This window comes from Carlito syrichta, unplaced genomic scaffold (genome assembly GCF_000164805.1).
Source record: "Carlito syrichta isolate Samal-C Ts95f unplaced genomic scaffold, Tarsius_syrichta-2.0.1 Scaffold304764, whole genome shotgun sequence".
Lineage (NCBI taxonomy): Eukaryota > Metazoa > Chordata > Mammalia > Primates > Tarsiidae > Carlito > Carlito syrichta.
The window spans coordinates 481,436-503,926 of NW_007248860.1; the positions used below are offsets into that span (position 1 = coordinate 481,436).

The 22,491-nt window shown below is 33.1% G+C and overlaps 1 protein-coding gene across 1 annotated transcript in view; it reads right to left on the reverse strand.

Moving 5' to 3' along the window:
- ZFPM2 (zinc finger protein, FOG family member 2) overlaps positions 1-22,491 on the reverse strand; it is a 460,753-nt gene that overhangs the window by 359,055 nt on the left and 79,207 nt on the right. The window contains exon 2 of the mRNA XM_008060894.2: positions 2,582-2,740. Within this exon, the coding sequence (XP_008059085.2) occupies positions 2,582-2,740 (159 nt within the window). The remainder of the gene's footprint in view (positions 1-2,581; positions 2,741-22,491) is intronic.

A 22,491-nucleotide genomic window follows, 5' to 3' on the forward strand; every position in this document is an offset into this window, starting at 1 on the left:
AGAGTTGTCTTTCTTTCATGCCGGTTCCAACTAACTTCAGTGGGAATTCTCTGGTCTCACATTCTGTGAGAGTAAAATAATGAAATTACTTTCCCGTTAAACAAGCTACAATAAGTTCAAATAATAATATTACTAGTTCTTCTTTTAAAAATTATGTGAAGCTGGGCTCGGTGGCTCAGTCTGTAATCCCCCGCCTTTGGGAGGCTGAGGTGAGTGGATTGCCTGAGCCCGCGCGTTCGAGACCCGCCTGGGCAGCGAGACCTCATCTCTACAATCAATCAAAAAATCAGCCGGCGTGGTAGCGCATGCCTGTAATTCCGGCTACTCGGAAGGCTGAGGCGAAAGGATCACCGGAGCCCAGCAGGTCGAGGCTGCGGTGGCCAGGAGCGGCCACTACACTCCAGTCTGGGCGACAGAGTGAGACTCCAACTCAAAAAAAACCCAAAAAACAAAAAACTAAAAATTTTGTGAAAATAAGAATTCTTCCCACCCGTTATGACTTTCTAGTCTCAAATTAAACATTAGAGAATTATTTTTGTAATACGTATAATACGTGCCAAATACTACTTAATATAATTTCTCTATCATAAATTAAATATTATTTTGTATATAGTGGACATTTTTAAATGTCCAATTCTTCATCAAATAATTAATAGCAATATCCACTCAATAGTGTTCATAATAATTGTAATTCAACATCTTTTTTTCTTAGTTCCTAAAAGGTATCATAATTTTTCATGAATCAGAACTGTGGTTTGTATAAATGGAGGTTATGATCCTAAGACCATAATTATGTCATCATGTAAGCATATGCCATAAATCTGTTTTCTTCCAGGAAACTACTAACTTAAAACTTGGAGTTCTATACCTTTTCATTAAACATAGTCCCTAACCAGTAATCTTTCCAAAAGCTAAAATATATGTACTAATACCTATCATTACTGCTTCCCTAGATTAATTAAATTGATAAAAAGGTCTAAATACATACATTAATTCTTTCAACCTTTAGAACAAAAAGAAGAAATGATACCTTCTAACTCTTAGTTCCTTCTCCTTATTGCAATACCACAATATAGGTAGGTACTCTACAATGAGCAAAAGGATATCTTCCCTGAAAAGAAAAGTAAATGAAATGGCTTCAAAAACATATTTAAAAATTCTGTTTCTTCAGCCATTTCTTATATTTATTGTCATAGCTACATATCATTAAGAAGTGGTTTTAGCATCTGGAACAACTAAGGAAAATATTAATTTGCCCTGATATCTGAGTCAATACTAGGAAACAAGGCTTTTTCTTTTCTCATTTTCAACCAAAAGTCTCTAATGTAGGAGACAAAGACCATGCTACAGGGTCATCTTGAGGTCTACAGGAGTACATGGTTCAGGAGATTTGCTGAACTTCATTCAGTGTATCTAGGTATTGGTGCTGCCATTCTGTTTCCACAGTTTTTGGGAACTGGAGTTCCTCTGACCATAGGAATGGGAACTGATTGACTTAATTTGTTCTTAACAGACCATGAACAAGAGAAAGTTATAATGGAATGTTTAATAATATTACTCAAATACATATATATGTGGCCACCAAGATATGTGTATTGTCAGGTTTTTGAGAAGCTATATCAGCATTCTCAATTTCAAACTGTAAAATCTGGTCAACACATTCAAACAAACATGCACAAAAAAATTCACTTCACTTCATGTATCTGCCTTTAAAAAAAGCACAAGTCTGAATAAAAATGGTGCATACACAAACACAGACCTGCAGAGATTGACACAGTTATACCCTCTGCAAAAGTAGGTATTCTAAACCAAGAAAATGATTCAAACAGGTGTGAAACTCTGTGTTGGAGAAGGAGAAGAGAGAAGACCCAAGAACAATCAAATAAAAATAACTGAATAAGGAAGAATCGGGAGAAATCTTAAACTGACTAATAAAAAAATAAGCAAATGAGTGGAGATACTCACTGGCAAAGTTTTCTGGCTCAAGTAATAGCTGGAAATAAGCTGAGAAACAGCTTAGGTGTTTCTTGGGATATAATGATGTGTCAAAAGACTATCAAGACTGCAGAAAAGAGTGTGTATTTTCTTATTTGACAATATCCAAAAAGTATATTCTCTGTGCTGAAAGTCAATGTCAAACACCTAAAACATTCAGTTTCCAAAAAGGAGTATTCCAGAACCTTAGGTGGGAGCTCTCTCTGCCCCATTTAGTGTTTATACGCAATGCTTAATTTAGTGTCATGTGAACAACTGTCAGTCAATAAATACTTGTTGAAAGAATTAATGAATAAATGATAAATATTGTATGTATTGGCGAGAAGCATGAGGATGTGCAGTTAATATGCCATCCAACATGAAAATATTTGTTTTAACATAAAAAGTGACTTGTCATTAAAGTGAAATTACTGTTGTTCCTCAAAATAATATTTTATGCTTAAAAAATTCTGCATACATTTTCAGAATGTTGGATTTTGTGTCAGCACTTTGAGTACTTTGATTCTACCCTACTCTGCATTTTTTAAAATGTTACATCACCGGAGTTAAGTGAACTCACATATTACATCCAACCATCAACGATTACCTTTGTTACAAAAGTATTCCACTTCTTCACAGCTCAGATTTTCAGGCCCAAATTCTGTGGAAAAGCTTTCCTCCAATGGAAAGTCTCCCTTTGAGATGATGTCTGTTTCCTCTGAAGGACTATCTTCTTCCTCATCTTCAATGGCATCTTCAAGTGGCCCTTGAAAAAGAATCAGGGACACTGTACCAAAAACATCCAAGAAAGATAGTGAAGCAAAATTCTTAAATAGAATCTTTGTGACTATGGTGGTGAGGAAAAGGTACTCCAAATACTACTACTAAAGGGACTCACACAAGACAATGCCACATCCATATTCACAAGAAACACTGATGCAAAGTCCAAGAAACACGTGTCTGAAGACACCACATAGAAAGTTACTTGCATCTCCAATCCTTCCCCACCCCCAACACCAAGTCCCAAACTTATTTTTCTGATTCTCTTCTGAAAAGCAAAACTGTGCACTTTATGTTCATTTGTTAGAGTTAACTGCCTGGTAAAGAGTACAAGTCTCTTTTACACTGTTGTACAATTTTACCTGAGATTTTAATAAAGATTTAAAGTAATTGAATGCATTTTAATTGAACTGAGATTTTAATAAAGTCTATAATTTTAAAAATCCATCTTAAGAGTGGATTCTGAAAAAAGATTTCATTATATGTGTTTGAGGCTTGAAGAAAAATTACATATTTCTCTCCCTGATGAAAGCATAACCCTATTCATAATTAATTGAATTTTTTCTGAAATGAAAAGTGGTTTTCTAATGAAAAAATGTAATTTGTATTTATGTGATACTTTTTCAGTAATAAAAATACAACTCCCTTGGAGAGAATGAGAGTGAGGTGCACTACATTAATGGACCTATTTTATTGAAAGGAAAGGGAGGGCTGTAGTTGTTCAGACCGCTCTGAAGTGGACTACGTAGGAATACCATTGGGCTGATTGTGAATTTCTGACTGTGTCTAAAGAATCAAAGTATCCAACTCATTTTACTAAGTAGAAGCCTGCATTTGCTCCTAAAGAAGTAATGTGGCATTTTATCCAAAGAACACAATTATGGTAATTTGTACTAATTGTCACTCATGGCAGCAGTCTTATCAGACAGACTAAATACTTAAAGGCTTAGGCAGCCTCTCTTTCTTACTTCATAGAAATATGCTAGGAAATATCCAGAACCGAAGAAGAAATCTCACAGATAATTTAAAATAATGCTTATATTACAATCTTATATATGTGTAGATAAATAGAAATATGTACATACAGTACTCATCATTCTAATTTTCATTCATATGGCGACTCTGCATGAGTAGAATTGGTTGCATGACATTAAGAGACATCCAATCAAAAAAATTCTTACACAGTCTCATTGCCTTTTTAAACCTTGGATTTAGGGTTTTTTTCTTCAAACGAGCAAATGTTAAGAGGATGCTCAAATTCCAAACACTCTGTTCTTATTGTGTTTTATTACCCAGTCCTTATACTCAAGGTAGAGGGTTAAAAAGAGTGTGGATTCTGTTTCTGCACAAACCACATTCAAAGTCATGGATCTCATGTTAGATTCTGTCTCTTGTTAACTATTTCAAGTTGAACATTTATTATCTTTTATCTATTAGAACATTTATGTCAAATAGCAAGACATGCACACAATATATAAAATAGTAATAATGTAAAATATCATCATCAAATCATTTACATGATAAATCCAGAAGATAAGTTTAGTCTTCAATGCTTATTCTAATGAGAACTACATAGAATATTTCTGTTATTTTTAGTTTTTATAAAAACATAGTTATAATAAGCTCAATAAAAAGATGTGAAGCTATGTCATTTGAGCTTCATTTAGGAGTTTCAAAGCACTTTTTTACATGATCTTTAAAATAACTCAGTGAAGTAAGAAAAAGGCAGGAAATTATTACTACTTGTATTTTGTAGATCTGAAAACTAAAGCTTGGGACTAGAAAAAAGTTGCATGATAATATTTGAAAAATCAGTGTGAAACAAGATTTTTTAATACCTTTTATTACTGTAACATACTACTATGCAAACCATTCTTTAGCAATTATGAGTGCCTTCCTTCAAAAATAAAACTATAGAACATAAAAAACTCAAGAATGTTTAATTAATATTAACATCATTATTTTTTCATAGATGCTTAAAGATCTAGCCTTTAAAAATTGACCACTCTCTTGCTGCTCTTCTCAGATTACTGAAAGTCAACCAAAATATTAAACTCCTTGCCAAAAAAGGGAAGATCTTTCTATACACTCATCATAATAAAATAATTGATTACTAATATTTATTTACATAAGTTTACCCAAATTAATCTGTATAGTACCTAATTTTTTTATCAGTTACAACAGAAATGACAATATATACTTCTTTTGTAATACATACTCTGAGTTTTCTTAACAAAAAATAAAGGTCTAGTTGTAAAATAAGTATTTTAAATAGTTCACATATAAAATATAAAAATCATAAAAAGAAAAGTTTTTTCTGAGTGCTCTTCAATTACAAAAGTGTATATACAATAGGAATAATACATGCATATTATAAATATAAGATTAACAGAAATAAGAATACTTTTAAAAAGTGAAATTCTAAAAATATATAACATTTTTAGATGTAAAATAATATTTAATTGAATAATGATTTTAAATATTCAGCAGCAACAACTTGGTTCCAATTGTATGATATCAAATTCAAGTTAACAGTTGTATTAAAATTTTCATAGCAAAATTCATGTAAAAATTAGAAACAAAACAAAACCACAAAGTATTGACATATGCTTAAACCTCAAATCAAGCAAATTATGCCAATTTTCTATTTTATTTATCAAATTAAAAATATTTTTACACTTTTATTTATCAAAGCTTATGATAAGATCTTAACTTATAATATATTATTATATATTTCTGGTATTGCTTTGTTTTATGTGTTGGCTATTACTTTGCAATGCCAAGTAAGTAATTGAAAAGAAGAATCTGTTTTTAAAATAAAGCACAAAAACTCAAATAAAAGGTAAAAAAATGTTTCAGCTCATTTGTTCAAAATACACAAGATCTCACTGCCAATATTTAGAACAAACCCATAGGAAGGTGATTTAATAACCAACTTGTGTTTTTCCCAAAGCAAATGTCAGATTTATATAATTTACTGTACTTTAAAATGTGAAATTACTAAGCATTTCTTTAAACATGCCATCAAATCGAGCTTTGGGAAAAAGGTTTCTCTTAAAATGCATAGTATTTATGGTTTCAGATCAGATCTCACTCTCCTCTCTATATTGCATGTTTCTTTAGCAGGAAAACCTTATAGATAATCGGTGGCCATAAACTAACATTTTAAAAGGGTAAGAGACACTTGAAGCACAAGTACAATTAATAGCACCAATGAAGGAGGGAATGAAGGAACCTCCTGTGTATGGATTAGTGGGCACAGAAGTCCACTTCAGAAAAATCACCACACATAATTTGACACAAATAATAATATCTACTCAGAAAAGGCTCACGACTGAGCTCCATGTGCCCTCATGGAGAAAATTACTTCTGATTGAGGCCACTTGGCAGACAAGTTTGAGGAAATCTGAATTTCAGCTCTTCAATTGCTTCTGATTTATAGATATCCACACACATTCATCAGAATTAATAGTCTCAGTGTTTATAAATATAAATATTTACCTCATTTTAAAATGCTAATAATTCACTGTATATCCTTAAGCTAAGAACACAATGGTGTTATGTTAGACTCGTAACACTGTTAATTGTCTCTCAGAATAACTGAGTAGGCATCCTCTCATATTTTATACTGTATCAATAATGGCGTAACCGGGAAATTCTGGTGGGTGCAACGTAATACTTCTATTTTCAGACAAAAGAGACAATCATGTATTCAAGACCCATTTGAATTGACCACAGCTACCTTTGTCCTCTGGAGAGAAAGCTGAAGATAGGAAGGCTACTGCAGATTTACCACACTTGACAATGCGGATGAACTTTTATGTCTGGGGAATGTTCGGGGAAGCTTTTCATTCAGCCAGTACCAACAGCTGCACTGTGCAAAATGGGCCTAAGGTGGGTGTATCAAAGGATTTTTCATTTGGTGACTTTTTCAGTGATCTGAAGTCAGTAAACAAGAAAGGGATATTCAAGATTATATGGGACTACCCTATACACTGGTAACATAATTGTTCAGTGAAATTAAAATAAAAAAGAGGATGTGCACAGTGAAGAAACAGTTAGAGGAGAACTTACTCATCCAGGTAATGGAATTTATAAGAAAATTGTTTCTACAATTTCAGGGGGTTAAAGAAATTCCTGAAATACATCCATAGCCAATGGAGTAAGAGTGAGAAGGCAACAAAAAAATTGAGGGAAAAATATAAACGAAATATAAGGATTCATAGGAAAGAGGATTAAAATAAGCCATACATTGAGGAAATGCAAGAAATGATATAGACCAATGGAGTAAATATTAGATCAAATATATGTGTCTTTCAACATATGATGTCTCCATAATAACTTTCTACTTTGGCGGTCTACTATAAACAGGACAAATCTCATCTAAATGACTGGTTGTCTTTGTTCAGATAAATTCAAAGCACTTCACAATAAGGGGCATTCAAGAAATAAATGAAATTCAACAATAATTAATATACATTGTCATATATAAACAGGGGAAAGAAATGCCAAATTCTATGGTTCTGATACAATATTCACCAAAATGGGTTCTTTCTCTTAATTTGTCATATATTACTTCAATTTGGCATTGCATGCCTTTTGATTAAAACAAGACACTCTTATAACGGAACTATAGAGAGCATTCAATCTCCTCTCCATGCATTAATATTCTAAGCATTCCAGAAGCTGCACAAGACTAGCCACCTAGCAAAATGAGACTGTTTCAGAATACTGGGCAGCCTTGATTGCAACTGACAGGTGGGAAGAAAGTCACATTAAAATATTATCATTCCCAATAATTACAATAATCCATCACAATGTGCACAGAAATTTTGCTAGGGGAGTTTCCCCTAAAACACACAAATATTTCCAAATCTTTTTATCCTAATGCTTCTCAGTGTGTGCTATTTTGAATCAGTTTTTCACATAGCATTAATAATATTAAAATTAAAATTCCATCACAAATTTCACATCATCTTACTTGTGCACAGAACAAAGAATTAACACCAATGGAATAAATTTCTCAAAATCTTAATGAATTAATAGAAATGAAAATGATGATGCTATTTTCAACTTGCCAGCTCCTGTTTTGCACTGTTTTAAAGTTCTCTGCAAAAGATCCACTCAGACAAAGAAAAAGGAAGGTAAATAAAGTCCTCTAACGTATGGAAAGCAAGAGGAACCTCTAAATCTCACAATGTAAGAAATCATGTATACCATGCATGAATTAATACACCATAATTATTTGTCAGGTGATGTTACCTTTCAAATGTAAATATAAAAATATAAATTAGGGATAAACAAATTTTGGTTCACATTTACCATGTAATTATACAAATATATCAGAACTCTATGTAGAGGTACTCTATTTTAGTTGATGAGTAAAAGGTCAAAATAGCACTTTTCATTTTAAACTTAATTTTACATTTTCCTTATGTGATGAAAATGAAGCGGTAGCCTGATACTTAAATAGGATGTCTTGTTGCCTTAACAATTTGTATTCTTGCCTCAAACTTCTGTTAATTTCAAGATAACGGTCAAAAACTACAAAATATAAAGCCCTTCTAATAGAGAAAAAATTAGTATCATATGTTCTACACAGATATGCTCTGTTTATTCAGTTCGAAATGGGAAGAAAATAATAACCCAACTCTAAATTAAAAAGCTGAATCCCACAAAAATATTCCCCACTTCTCCTCATTATGAAGTAGGGGCATTTCTAGCTTTAAAGTACTAATATGTTTTTACTAATTTTATCGGGGGCATATGTTGTGCCTCTCAGTAGTTCCTCTCTTAGAGTTTCCAGCTGCTACACGCAGACTTTCTTATGAATCATTACCCTGTAGGCACACCTCAAAATGCTTCTCACTCTGTTCCTATTATATTCGTCTCATGCATATCCCACAGAGTCATTTAATGAGAAGGGGCAGAGAAGAGGGATGCTCTTTGGACAGTGCAAATCTGTACTAACTCGTGTAATTGAGCTTAACAGCAAGAATAAAATCTTATTTCTGTAGTCTAAAAAAATAGTATTTTAAACGAGCAAGTTCTTCTGACAGTCACTCACTTTTAACAATAGTTGCATCGGGGGATCTGGTAGGAAGGAAACATTTTTATTAATTTTTCTCTTATCTGCCAGAAGAATGTTGATTTTTTTTTCATTTACATTTGTTGCCTGCAGGTAGCAGTCCAGAGAATCATACAGTAGAAATTCCTCTTTTTGATTAATTTCTTTCCATGTGTTATGTTATTTCTTATATATAATTGATTTGGGGCTTTTGCTCATAGCTGTACATCTTTTTTTATATCTCTACCAACTGCTGTCCTTCAATCAAGAAAGTTGGAGGAAATTACCTGAATTTCGTTAAGTTTATTAAAAACGAGATCTGTGAATATTTAAATTGAGTTTTGAAATGTTAATGCAAAAAAAGATATTAGAGAATTTTTAATGGAGGGTTCAATTTGACCATACACTATTGTAAAATGAAGGGGAAGGGGTCAGGTCTTATTTAAATTGTTTCTTTAGGGATAAAAAATGTAGTCTTTAATCTTATAAAAATGGAATAATTTTTTTGCTATAAAGTCTTTGGTTATTTTTATAGATGGTTGTAGTAACAGATTTTGTATATAAACATTAAAACAATTTAAATTATTTAAGTGTGTTTCCTCTTGAAATTCCTTGCTTTGAGAACTTGCAATTTAACTGAATTATGCTAACAAAAAAACAACGATTTTGCTTAGAACATATACAAACCTTGCAAGCAGTAACTGATCTTTCAAAGTAGATTAAACACTGAAAACACAGGAAAAATAATGTCAGAGAAAGAAATACAGACAAACTTGAACTAGAATCTCTAATGACTAATTTACTCTCAGGGGGTAACTCAGGCTTTGCAAAACCTCAGTTCTTTAGTAAATGCCTTGTGCATTAACCCAGAAGTTAGTGACAGAAATGGCACTGAAAATTCAAATATTTTGTAATCAAGTCTCAGTCCAGAGACCCATAAAGGTATTTCAGTTTATTGAAGATAGTAACCCTATATGAAAGTATATTCTTGATCAAAATAAAATATTTTTATATGAATCTGATGTATTTCAATAATAAAAAAACTCAACTGGAAATAAGTACAAAAAATTAAAGGCATAGTATATAGTTTGTTCTCTTTATGAGACTTTCACTTATTTATACATTCATTCATTCATTCTTTATTCACTTAACTAATACTTATTGAGGCTTCTAGACATGGCTAGCACTGTACTGGGCACGGAAATAACAGCAGTGAACAGTTGAGGTGGCCCCAGCACCAAGGGAGTGGATTATCCAACAAAGGAGACAAACTTGAGATACATAAGGCACAAGATTTACTTAAAAATCAAAAACAAAAACCCCATTTTAGTGATGGGGAAGGGTAGGAAACACATTTCATAGGCTATCCTAAATTCTAGCCATCTATGCATTTTTTTTACTTCCTTAGTTATAATTTTATCTTACTCATGTTTGCAATTGGAAGCAGCAAGTATAGGTAACTTGCATTTAACCACGGCACTTAATACTTACTCAAATAAAGATTTTTTTCTATTGAATTTAATTGTAATAAAGTTAGAGACAAAGTCAAGGAAATATGATACTGAGCCAATTTTAAAAATCCAGATATATACTTTTTAATTCTTCTTCTTTTTATTATTGCTAGTCGGAGTTTATTCCACTTGACAGTATGAAGTGTATGGTTATTTCCTGGTTATTCAAGACACTCTCAGCATGCTGGAAGTCAGCTTGGGGATTTGGGATCGGACAAGCAGGAATTCTTTTCCCAAAATGAGTGTCATAGCACAAACTATAACAAAAACATCAGGAGTATAAATGCAGGGCATCATAGTTTAAAAGCACTCATCAATAAGAAAGGAAAGGATTTGGACCCACAAAACTCCTTATACATAATATAAGGCTGGTATTTATTAAATAAATAAATCAAAATTTATAACTTTAGAGACCTCTACAAGAAAACATATATACAAATTCTTTAGAAATTTCAAAGCACCATTAAAATATAGCTACTATTTTTATCGAACTATTTTTATCTAACAAATTAAATTCTGCAAAACTACTAAATAGGTTTATATTTTAAAAACTAGTTGATAATACTCTATATAGTTGTCTAACAAAGTTAAATTAATACAAGTTAAAGAGTAGAGATTTAGCCGGGCTCAGTGGCTCAGCCTGTAATCCTGCGCCTTTGGGAGGCTGAGGTGAGTGGATTGCCTGAGCCCGCGGGTTCGAGACCCACCTGGGCGGCGAGACCTCATCTGTACAATAAATCAAAAAATCAGCCGGGCGTGGTAGCTCATGCCTGTAATTCCGGCTACTCGGAAGGCTGAGGAGGAAGGATCGCTGGAGCCCAGCAGGTCGAGGCTGCGGTGGCCGGGAGCGGCCACTGCACTCCAGTCTGGGCGACAGAGTGAGACTCCAACTCAAAAAAAAGAAAAAAAAAAAGAGTAGAGATTTTTGAAAGTTATTTTTTAAAAAGAAATATAAAAGAATAAAGAAAATAAGCCATAGAGTCCTTTAACTCCAAAACCAATTTATGTTTGTTTCTCTTGCTGGAGGAAATCAAAGACACTGTACAGGTTGATTAAAAACAACAATGACAACAGATACATTAGCCAAATAATGGCTACAAAGGGCTTTGGCAACCAACGTTCTGAAACAGTTTCATGAGAAATGAAATAAGGATGGTTCTTAAAAAATACTCATCATGCATTTCTTTGTGTTATAGGCAACAAAGTGACTACATGCAGGAACTGAAAGTATTAATTCACTGCAAAGATTTTGGGAGGAAAATATCCAATTAGAGAAGAAAATCAACAAAAAATTTTACAGCAGGTTGTGGCTGCTGTATATGTAAAAATTTTTGTCTTCTTCACTAATAAAATTTGAATCTAACCTACATCTCATCAAATAGATCAGTTTCTCTTTTTTAAATCTTCCATTTTAATAACACCTGTTCAGACTGTGCCCTATTGAAGCGATTCTTTACCTGTACAATTAATTATTGATGAGACATTTCAAAAATTAATAAAAATAACTACTTCCAAAATGAAGCAGTTCATTGGTTCATTACAAGTAGTTGATCAGCAAACAATGGTCCCTGGACTGGCAGCATTAGCATCACCTGGGAACTTGTTAGAAATACAGTCTTTATCAGACCCTACCTCAGATCTACTGATTGCAGGAACTCTGTGGGTGGGGCCGTCAATCTTTGAATAAACTCTCTAGGTGATTCTGACTTGTGCTTTGAGAACTGTACTGGAATACAAATGCTATCCAAAGTTACTTTGTAACTGTAAATTGTATTTGTTGCAGTATTGACATTAAATAGAAACAGCACACTAGTTTTTAGTTTATACAGGTTCCATGCCTCAATTATGGACAGACATTTGTGCACTGCAGCTGATGATCTTTGATCAAACCACTTTTCACCTGGACAATGCCGGATAGTTGACAGGTCAGGTTTACTTTTTCAGTGCTAGCCAATCGCTCTTTCAAATAATGTTGGAGAGTCCAGCAAGTACTCAAATAAAATTCAGACGATTCTGGGGTAGAATAGACCTGTAGCCACTTCAGGCTGATCCCAAATAGTACCTCTCTAGGAGTCCTGGGTAATGCAAAGAATTGGCCAGAATGTTGTTTTACTAGAGAATCCCCCCTCCAACCCCCCGTCTGGCTACCATATGAAAGTCAGAAAAACAAAATCTCAATTTTTAAAAAATTATGATCTGCTATTTAAGTCTCCTGAAGACCAAAACCTTACAACAGCAGAACTGTTCTGTTGGATGGTCTAGCATTTCATGAGACATGAGCAAGGGTACTATGCCCAGCTAGACAAAGCTGACTAGTCAATAAGTGACAATCAGTTTGACGGGAGATGTCTTGGCCAGATCTTACACACGTTCCCCTGCTCATCATCCCTCACTCCAATTCCCTTATTATACTTATGCCGGGGTACAAACCAAGTGTGGTCTATGGGATTTTATAAAGTAGCACCATGGTCAACCTTCAGTGCTAACCCATATATGTGGCTCACAAGAATACATGTCTTAGCACCACCACTTTGAGGCAAATAGTCAAAGCGAGGGCAACTATAGAAATCTGTTCCATTTTTTACAAATAGGTGTGGCCTCCTGCTCCTGGAACACTGCCAATTGGCCCTCTTTTTGTGTTTGACACATTAAGTAATGATGAATATTCTCTCAAAACCTGTACAGTCCTGCATACATGTTCTTTGCACAGCCAGACCAAAAAAAAAAAAAAAAGTCCCCACACAAAACAAAGCATTGTTGTAGATTCCATACATTGGTTGAAATACAAATTTTATTATATGAATTTGCCTAATTTCACAGGTGTATGTGTAATTTTCCAAATTTCCAGTCTGATAGATCTCTTTCATCTTCGGAGAATGAAAAAAACCGCCAACAGATCTCAAGTTGCAAAACCCTAACAAAACAAAAGGGCCGGGGCTGGTGGAGTTGAAAACAAAATCAACACATTCAATCCGCTCTAATTATAACATGCCCTGGGACACATATCAATGCGGCACTTTTTTACAAGTGTTCTATGTTGTCATTAAACCGCCATAAAGGCACCTCTATTCAGTACTTGTGAACATCTCAAGAGGCTCTGGAAAGCACTTCCCTATAAAACATATCTTCAAAAAGACTTTTACTTTATACTAGCACATTAAAAGAATGTCTAAAGACACAGAGGCACTCGCTAGAGCTATATTTTTAAGAAGAACACTTACTCTCTGGAGAATTAGGAGAGCAAGTAGGGTGTGTGATAACAAAGCTCACACGCCCACACTGCTCCAGCGATTACAACCTGAAGGAGGCATCTAAGGGCCTCCTTAAAAAGAAAATATCCCCTGCCTTTGGCAACAAAGCCTACAATGAAATAAAAGCAAGCATCTTTACAAGCAAAAGTTATAGGGTAAGCCAAAAGGTGGAGAGCTCACATAAATGAAGTCTCCTCTGGCAACTTGGGTACTCTAAGACGCCTGTCATAAACCCTGCACCAACCTCCAGGAGACACGTACCTATGCTCTCCTGATATATGGCATCATATGTGGGAAGAAAATTAGACTTAGTAGCTTCTTTTCCAATTAAATAGAATTTTATTTTCTATTTAAGAGTAAAAATGCATTTACTAAATCTATTGAAGGAATAAGTTGTAAAGCTCTTATTTCATTGTTGATTTAATAATGTCTACTTAATGAAGACCTAGAAAGGTCCTCATCAGCAGCTATTCAATCAAAATAACCCTTTCTTGCTTGAACCAAAACTATACACATCCCTTTCCTCAAGACAGAAAATTCCAGAATGTTAGATTTATCAAGACTTGCCTAATTTGCAGTGTATCAGTCACTAGTACAGGGGATTCACCCTCGATAGCATTCGATTCATGTTGCTCTTAAATCCATGGTTCCTAAATTCTCAGAAACAGACATATACATCTAACTGAAACAAATCTAGAAACAAAAGTTTTCCTGTTTTCAGATAAAAGGTTGCCGTAAACAAGAATTAATAGCTTTTCTTTTTTAGTTTGCTTTTGGTTTTTATTGTTGTTCCGTGTTGCAATTTTGCTTTGCTATTAGACCACTATTACCTAGAACCAGCATAGTGTAACAGCATGAAGCAAAATACATTGATTTTTATGTGTTAATAATCTTTTTCTAGTTCAGATATTATTTTTCTGCTACTGTTTAGAAAATCGCTCTTTCAGTCTCTCCGTTCCCTGTTTTTATACATTTAAAATATATTAGTCTTGACTTGGAAATAGATAAGCAAGAAGCAAGTAAATCTTACCAGCAAATGCAGAAAATTAAATCAATTAATAGATTCCATTCACTGTTAAATAAAGCGTTCAGTCTAATCCCACTCTATGCTCAGTTGTGACTTTACGCTTTCTGACTGCAAAAAGAAATATTCATTCACCTGTTATTCAGTAGCACACTCCAGGACACTATATTTCTCATTCCAGAATTCTGTCTCAGAGTCAGGCTAACATTTTGCTCAAGTATCAAAGGTACATAGGAATAGGCTTTCTCTCTACTCCTAAAAGAAAATGACAGTGACTATCACTGGTTCTGCCAGTCTCTACTTTGTTCCAAGTCTTACCCTCTCATTTTCCACTATGGACATCAACATTAATGTGTATTAAATTTATGATGAAGCATTGATAAAATGTGAGCCCCACTCTCAAAGATTCTGCAGCTCTTAGCTAGGACCTCAAAATCAGTATATTACCTGTTTTCTAAACCTGTGTGAAGGGTCAAATAAAGCAGATCTGAGTTAAGACATTGTTCCAACAATGTGACAGGCATAAAAAAAAAAAAAAGGAGACCATTATCTCACATCTGTAAATCTGTGGGGTCATATTGCTATTTTAATTCTATGTTGCTCAAGAACACCTGTCCTACCGGTGCCTATGGCATATCTTCCAGTAGAAAACTTGACTCTGTAATTATGTAGCATCATTTTCCATAAAGTCTTGTGGCCACAACTGGAAAGACAGATGATATCAATTTGACCATTTATTTTATCCATTGCACTTGAGAATTACTCATGTTTTATATGGAGATTTGGTTCATGGAGAAAATTGTAAGGGAATTCCAGTACACCATGCTTCCCAGAACTCTTGGAGGCTTAACTATGGCACCAATGAGGCAGCTCAAAATTAAAATTGTTCTGGAAACTATTACCTGAATGTTTGTATTTGTATTTGCTTTTACAATAAGTGACCTGCTATATAGAGTTTCAGTGAAGGAGCAGATACATGTGATCTTTTTCTGAGCTGTTAACAAGTTAAAGATCTAAAATGTTATCAAGAAATCCACCAGAATTTCATACAGAGCTACTGAAAATTTCACAAACTTTTGAAAGAGGCAATACATGAAATGGAGAATAAAGTGCAAAGTGTATGAGTATGTACGTTGGAGAAGGTTGCAAAATCGAGAAAGTTCCTTCATTAAGGAAGTCAGAGATAGTTTGTATTTAACATAACTCAAATAAGCTGAGTTGCCCTAAACTTGGAACAGGTATTTAAAACTATAGAGATCGACAACAAAAACATCAACAAGGAAAAATTCAGATTCAGACTGTGCTAGGTTAAAATTTTAAAAAGCAACCTCTCTTGTATAGTAATGTCTTATATATCTAGGATCATCAAGTGATGAGACTTATTAAATAAAAGAATGTGGCAGATCACTAACTCAACCATTAAAGCTTAAATAAATTAAAGAGAAAAAAAGGAATGAATCTGTTGGAATGACAAAATTTCTAAAATAGTTTGGATAGCAAAATATATATTTCTCCACCATACAGTGGTACACTCCTAAGAATACATTTGAGTGAAATGAAGATACTAGTTAAAAACCAACAACAACAACAGCAAAAATAAAACTGGCTGCAAAAAAAATACTGCACAAGGAACATGAAAGCACATACGTATTCCAAATTCTGTGAAGAATCTGCTTATCATTCAGCTTCCTAAATCATACAGATCTCGTCTCTGGATTTTTTTTATTTTCTACTACTTGTGGTAAAAACCTAGGACTGAGGACTATATGCATACATGCATACATATATACATACGTGTGTGTGTGCACATATATGGCAATTTGGGTCCCTGTGCAATGCAAGAGAGGTCACAAATATCACCAAGAACTCTCACAGACAAAGAGAAAACAGCATAGACTGAGTATCTATCTGTGCTTGGAACCAACCTAGACACTCTATCCTAACTTTGCCATCTTCATTTCTAAGAACGAAAAGGAAACAACATTCAGGACAAAGTTTAAAGAGATGAAATAAGCACTAAAAACTATTGATTCTTTGGAGTTAGGATATAGCTCTGCTAAAAATAAATATATTAGGGACACCTAGGAATGGGGATTAGAGATGGAAAAAAAATTTGGAACATAAGATAAACAGTATGCTAATGACTATAAAAGAAAAGCCTCTTCTTTCTCCCCCACAAATCGTTACTTTATAAAATGTAATTATCATTTTTAAATCAACTTCATGGTTTCAGTAAGATTTGTGACGACATTCTTTCAAATAAACTAAGTATATGGTTTTATAAAGTGTGTTACAATAACATCTCAATAAGTCAAATAAAAAGTATGATCACAAAAAATATATAGTACATTGGATGATGCAGAAAAATTGAATTACTGATACTGATGACAAATGATGAGAAACAGCATGAGAATGCAGAAAATAATTACATTTAAAACATGAGAGATGGCAATGGAAAATGATGGAAGACTGAGTAATAGTGCTGCAACCCACTAACAACGGATTATCCTAATTATAAGTAAATAGAAAGTGATGAGATCACAGTATTCATAATATTAAGAATTTATACATATTTTAAAAAATACAAAAACAAAAACAGCGAAAGCTAACTTAACTTCACAAGGGAAAGGCTATGAAAGAACATGATGTTCAATTAGCTCTGAAATTTATATGTAATGCTGACCAAAACATTCTCAGATCAGCTGGTTCTCAGTAACTACATCATATCATTTCTGCAGAACTTATTAAAAGATATATTCTCAATTTTGGAAAGATTATTAGCCATTAAGAACCCAAAGCTGTGCTTAAAAATTAATTTGTGGAGACAACAAACTTGTTAAACATAATTTTTAAAATGACAAATTACAGGTAAAAGTTGGATTCTGATGAGTCTACATGTTTGTTGGGCAAAGTTAACAAAATAGAATATTAGACAACACTTATTAAAAGAGAAACTAAATTTTAACAAGCATAGTAAAAGTAGATTAGATTAACAGAGAATGGGAAATTGGGATGAAAAGAAGCCAGACATCCCATTTTCATTCCCCTCTAAAATGGGATTTAACTATTTTAATTTTAATAATTAGATAAAGATAATTTTTAAGACAAATTGGGCAATACTTTAAGACATCACTTAGTAGGACTTCTATCATATGTTAAAAGACAATAAAAACACAAAGTGATAATATATTCAAAAAAATACAAAATTGAAGCATAATCATCAGGAACACCAAAACAGACTGAAGTATTTAAGATGACAGAGTGAACAAGTTTAACTGAACAAATGTAAGATTAGAATACAATTGCATATTAATTTTCATTAGATGACTATCTTAAAATGTTAAAGATGTTTCCAAATGAAAACACAGGAAAATTATTATCTGACGACATAAAAGGAAATTATAGGAACCCTGACAATATAAGTATCACACAAGATTTAAAAAATGAACAAATGAGAGTTATGGCTCCTTGATTAACAAAACAATAGCAATACTATTAAGTGGAAATTATCAACAAATTATTATTACAATGACATATTGAGGGAATAAATAAGATATAGAGAATTTGAGCATTATAATTAACACCTATATGCACAAAATTAGATGTTATATACCATTTTCTATAAACAAAGAATAAATCTTTATAAGGATTAACAAACTATTTACAAACACTGATCAAAAATAGGCATTTCAAAGCTCAGTAAAGAAAATTTATTACAATGCAGTGTGATTAGTAGTTTTAAAATAACTTAAAATTGTTCTTAAAAGCAACGTATTTTTTTAAATGGATAAGTGATGTAGCTTTGGTAGTTTGGGGTTCAAACACTAGCTTCCCCTCTTACTAGTTGTCTGACTTCCAAGTACCTAGGAGAGGCAGCAAAATGACTGGTAAAACTCCAGAGTGAAACAAATAAGATGCCTTAAAGGCAAATGATGAAATGCACCTGGCAGGCCATGATAGGCATATACAGAGTCATCTTAATGTATAAGAATGTCTTAGGGAAGGCAGACTCACAGATTTCTATGGGGGGAGGGTCAGGGAAGGAATAAAAACTTATACTGCCTTAAAAATTGTAAGAAAAAACTGTGAAAACTTAGTAAAAATCATGGTGAACATGAGTAAATAAAATTTAAAGAGCAAAACCAATACAACAATGCTTAAATCAAGCAGAATGTTATGTTAACAATTTCCTTTAAAAGCTTACTCTATTTTAATATATGTAAGTAGAATACCTGGTTGAAGGAAGAATTTTAAATTCACTAAATAATTATTAAATAATTAAGTCCTTACTGAATTCTTTAAAATTTCACAAAGTAAAAAATATATGTGGCATTTTTTTTTAAAAATCATAAAATTTAACAAGAGAAAAAATGTATAATTGTGTCTATGTGATGCCAAGATCTTCAAAGGAAATATATCATGGTCTTCACTTTTAAAAGCCCTTGAGGAATTTTTAGAAATTTGGAACAAGTGATTGTGTAGAGCAGCACTGACTGAGAGAACTTTCTATGCAGATAGAAATGTTCTTTAAATCTGCATTCCCTCATAGGGTGGCCACCCAGCCCAGATGGCTATTTTGATCACTAGGAACAAGGCCAATGTGACAGAATTTTTAATTGTGCTTAATTTTCATTAATTTACAGTTAAATATCCATATGTGACTAGTGGCTACCATATTATAGTTCATCTCTAGAGCATCTGAGGAATAAACAGTTAAGAGTTACAAACAAATATTATAGTTCCACCCTAATATATACCAGAGGTGCACATATCCCAAACATTGGATAAAATCACAATAAAACACTATCAACTACCATAACAAATATTGCTAAAATAAACATTTAGCAATGAACTATTATTTATAAGAATTCAATATACAATGAAGACACTACTTAACAAAAGGGAAGAATTAATTAAAGTTGAACTAACTAGTTGGCAATTTAGAAAAATATCAGTTTAGTTTCTTATTTCACCTCACTTAAAAAATAAATTTCAGATTTTTTCAAGGATTAAGCACAACAAGTAATAAATATAAGAAGTAAAACTGATTATTAGTCAAACCTTTGACCAGGGAGTGAAATTTGTGACACAGTAAAAGAATCACAAAGCAATAAATAAATGGACACAAATCTACATAAGAAATCAAAATGAAAATGCATCACAAATCTAAACATATTTAGAGGTGAATGTCAAAATATCAAAAATAAAACATAAGGGGAAATGTATTCAGGAAATAACTTAGATCCTGTATTAATGCTTTATAATAATTATTCAATAATAATTGAGGGCACCTCCTCTGTAGCTTAGCATGTCTTGTGCTAGAGCATAATGATTAAAGGAGAAAGGTCCCTGCCCTCATGAAAGTTACATCTAGTGAGGACAACAGCAATTAAACGAACAGTTTTTCTCAAGTTCCAACGTGAGTAATCATGTTCAATCCCTTTCTTTCTCTCATGTATACATCAAATCTGCCAAGTCCTTCAAAGTTCCACTCCTAAAACATAACTCAAGCTGCTTTTCCCCATGTCCACTTTTGTGTCCCTAGTTGGAGCCTCCTTTACCTTTCACCAAGGCTAATGTAAGTGGCCAGATTTCTAATCTCCAGGAACACACTCCAACCCCCCTACAGTCCATTTCTTGTCACAGGATATAAATTACACCTTATTGCTCTTCTGCTTTTATGTCTTCCGTCTATACTTAGGATGAAGTCCAAAATCCATATCATGACCCACAAACTCCTACAAAAAGGCTAGTTGGAAGCTGGTCCTCCTAACATCTTTGAGATAAACTTAAACTCCTCCCCTTCTCCCTGGGATCTTGGCACATCTAGCCCTTTTTTAATTCTTCCAACCTCAAAGTTAATTCCCAATTTAGGGTGATAGCACTTGTTCTTTCTTTTGCCTGAAACACTGTACCACTACTGACTCAGTTTACCCTTCAAGTTTGAGTTCAAATGTCATCTCCTCACGGATAGCCTCACTGCTGCAGCCGCCCTACCCTTGCTCTCAATCTCAACCTAATTTTTACTGTGAAGGCTCCAGAGAAACTGGTTCTCAATGTGGTGCCACACACTTGCAGAATAATTTGCCAATAATATATGTACAGATCTTAAGATTATCCCTACAACTTTGACAGGGATCTCCATGTCCAGGAATCTCTACTAATTAAATAATCCAAAACGTGTTGATTCAAATGCCATTTTTTAATATTTATATATCATAAAGAACCTAAATGTCCCAAATGGTCTTAAAGTGTGGAAGTTCAGAGTTTGGGCAATGGAAACATAACTCAGATAAAGTCAGTTTCAATCTTGTTTTGCCAATTACTAATTATGTGACTTGGGCAAGTTACTTAATGTAAATCCCAACTGTGTGTGTGTGTGTGTGTGTGTGTGTGTGTGTGTGTGTGTGTGTGTGTGTGCTTACTCTGTAGACTAAACTAAGAACAAAAGTGTACACACAATAAAAATGCATCACAAATCTAAATATATTTAGAGCTGAGTGTCAAATTTAAAACATTCATTTAGAGTCAAATACTGTATTTTAAACATGTACTCAAGGGTTCATTAAACATGTCTATTATTAAATATTTGCTATTACTCTAGATTGTCTAAGTTCAAATTCTTGTTCCACAGTAATATTATTTCCTTGACCTTGAGTGAATCACTTTATTTTCCTGCACTTCCTCTTTCTCATCTATTAAAAAAATGACAATGGTCATTTAAAGATAAAATAACAAGTTTTATGCTCTTATAATAGTAGTTGACAACAAGTAATCAAAAGTATTAAATTACTAACTACTATAATTTAAGTTTTCAAAATGGACTATTATACAGTCATTAAAATAAAAAACAAAATAAAGTAAAATATTTTTTTAAAAGAAAAAATGACAGAGCTATCTGGAAATATGCTTCAAATGTTGTCCAAAAGCTTTAAAACTATCCAAACTTAGAGCAATTAATTCAATTTCATGATCTTTATCCTACAAGAAATAATTGAAGACAAAAATCAGTGTTTAGCAAAATCCATCACAATGTTTGTTCAAAAGAGAAGTATCACAAAACAGTCTAAATGCCAGCAGACTTTGATATCAAAATTCGTAAATCCATATTACTGAATTCTGTGCATTATAAAACATCTGTTTTAAAAGAATGTTTATGACACAGAGATTTCAATATATATTACATGAAACCAATTAAACAATATGATCTTTCTGTAGCTAGTTCTAATCAGCATTAGATTAGAAAACCAAATAATCAAGTTTGTTAGAACCGAGGCTAATTATTCTGAGTGAATGAAAGGTATAAATAAAGCTTATAAGATTTTTTGTATGATCTTAGTGCCCTATATTTTTGTTGAGTTTATCTCTTTTTCTGAGTATCAATTTTAAAAAATAATCAAATTTGTGACCCATGAGGATATCATATAGCTGAAGGGTCCTTTGGGTAAAGACAGTAACTTGGCTTGTTCATGGTAAATGCAGACACACATCTGATTGTTTTCTTTCCTGTTGTAATGGCTGTGGCGATAAAGTCACATGGTAGAGGAAAATATAGGGGAAACCATCTTCTCAGAAGAGAAAAGATAACTCCTAAACTCACAATTTTTTGTGCTGATACATCACAAACCACAGTTATAAGTCTTTTATATGGCACAACAGAGTAACTGAAAATTTTAATAAAAGGTAATGGTTAAATTGCAGGAGACAGAAAGTTGGCTATTTCATGTACCTCTAAGGGTAAAAACTTCTCAGTAGCTTTATTAAATATGATAATGTTAAAGACAGCTTTAAACATGAAAAAAAACACAAAAAGAAAGCACAAAATAGTTCCATCTTATACTCGAGCATTAAAATTAATAGTGATCATAAACAGATAGACACATA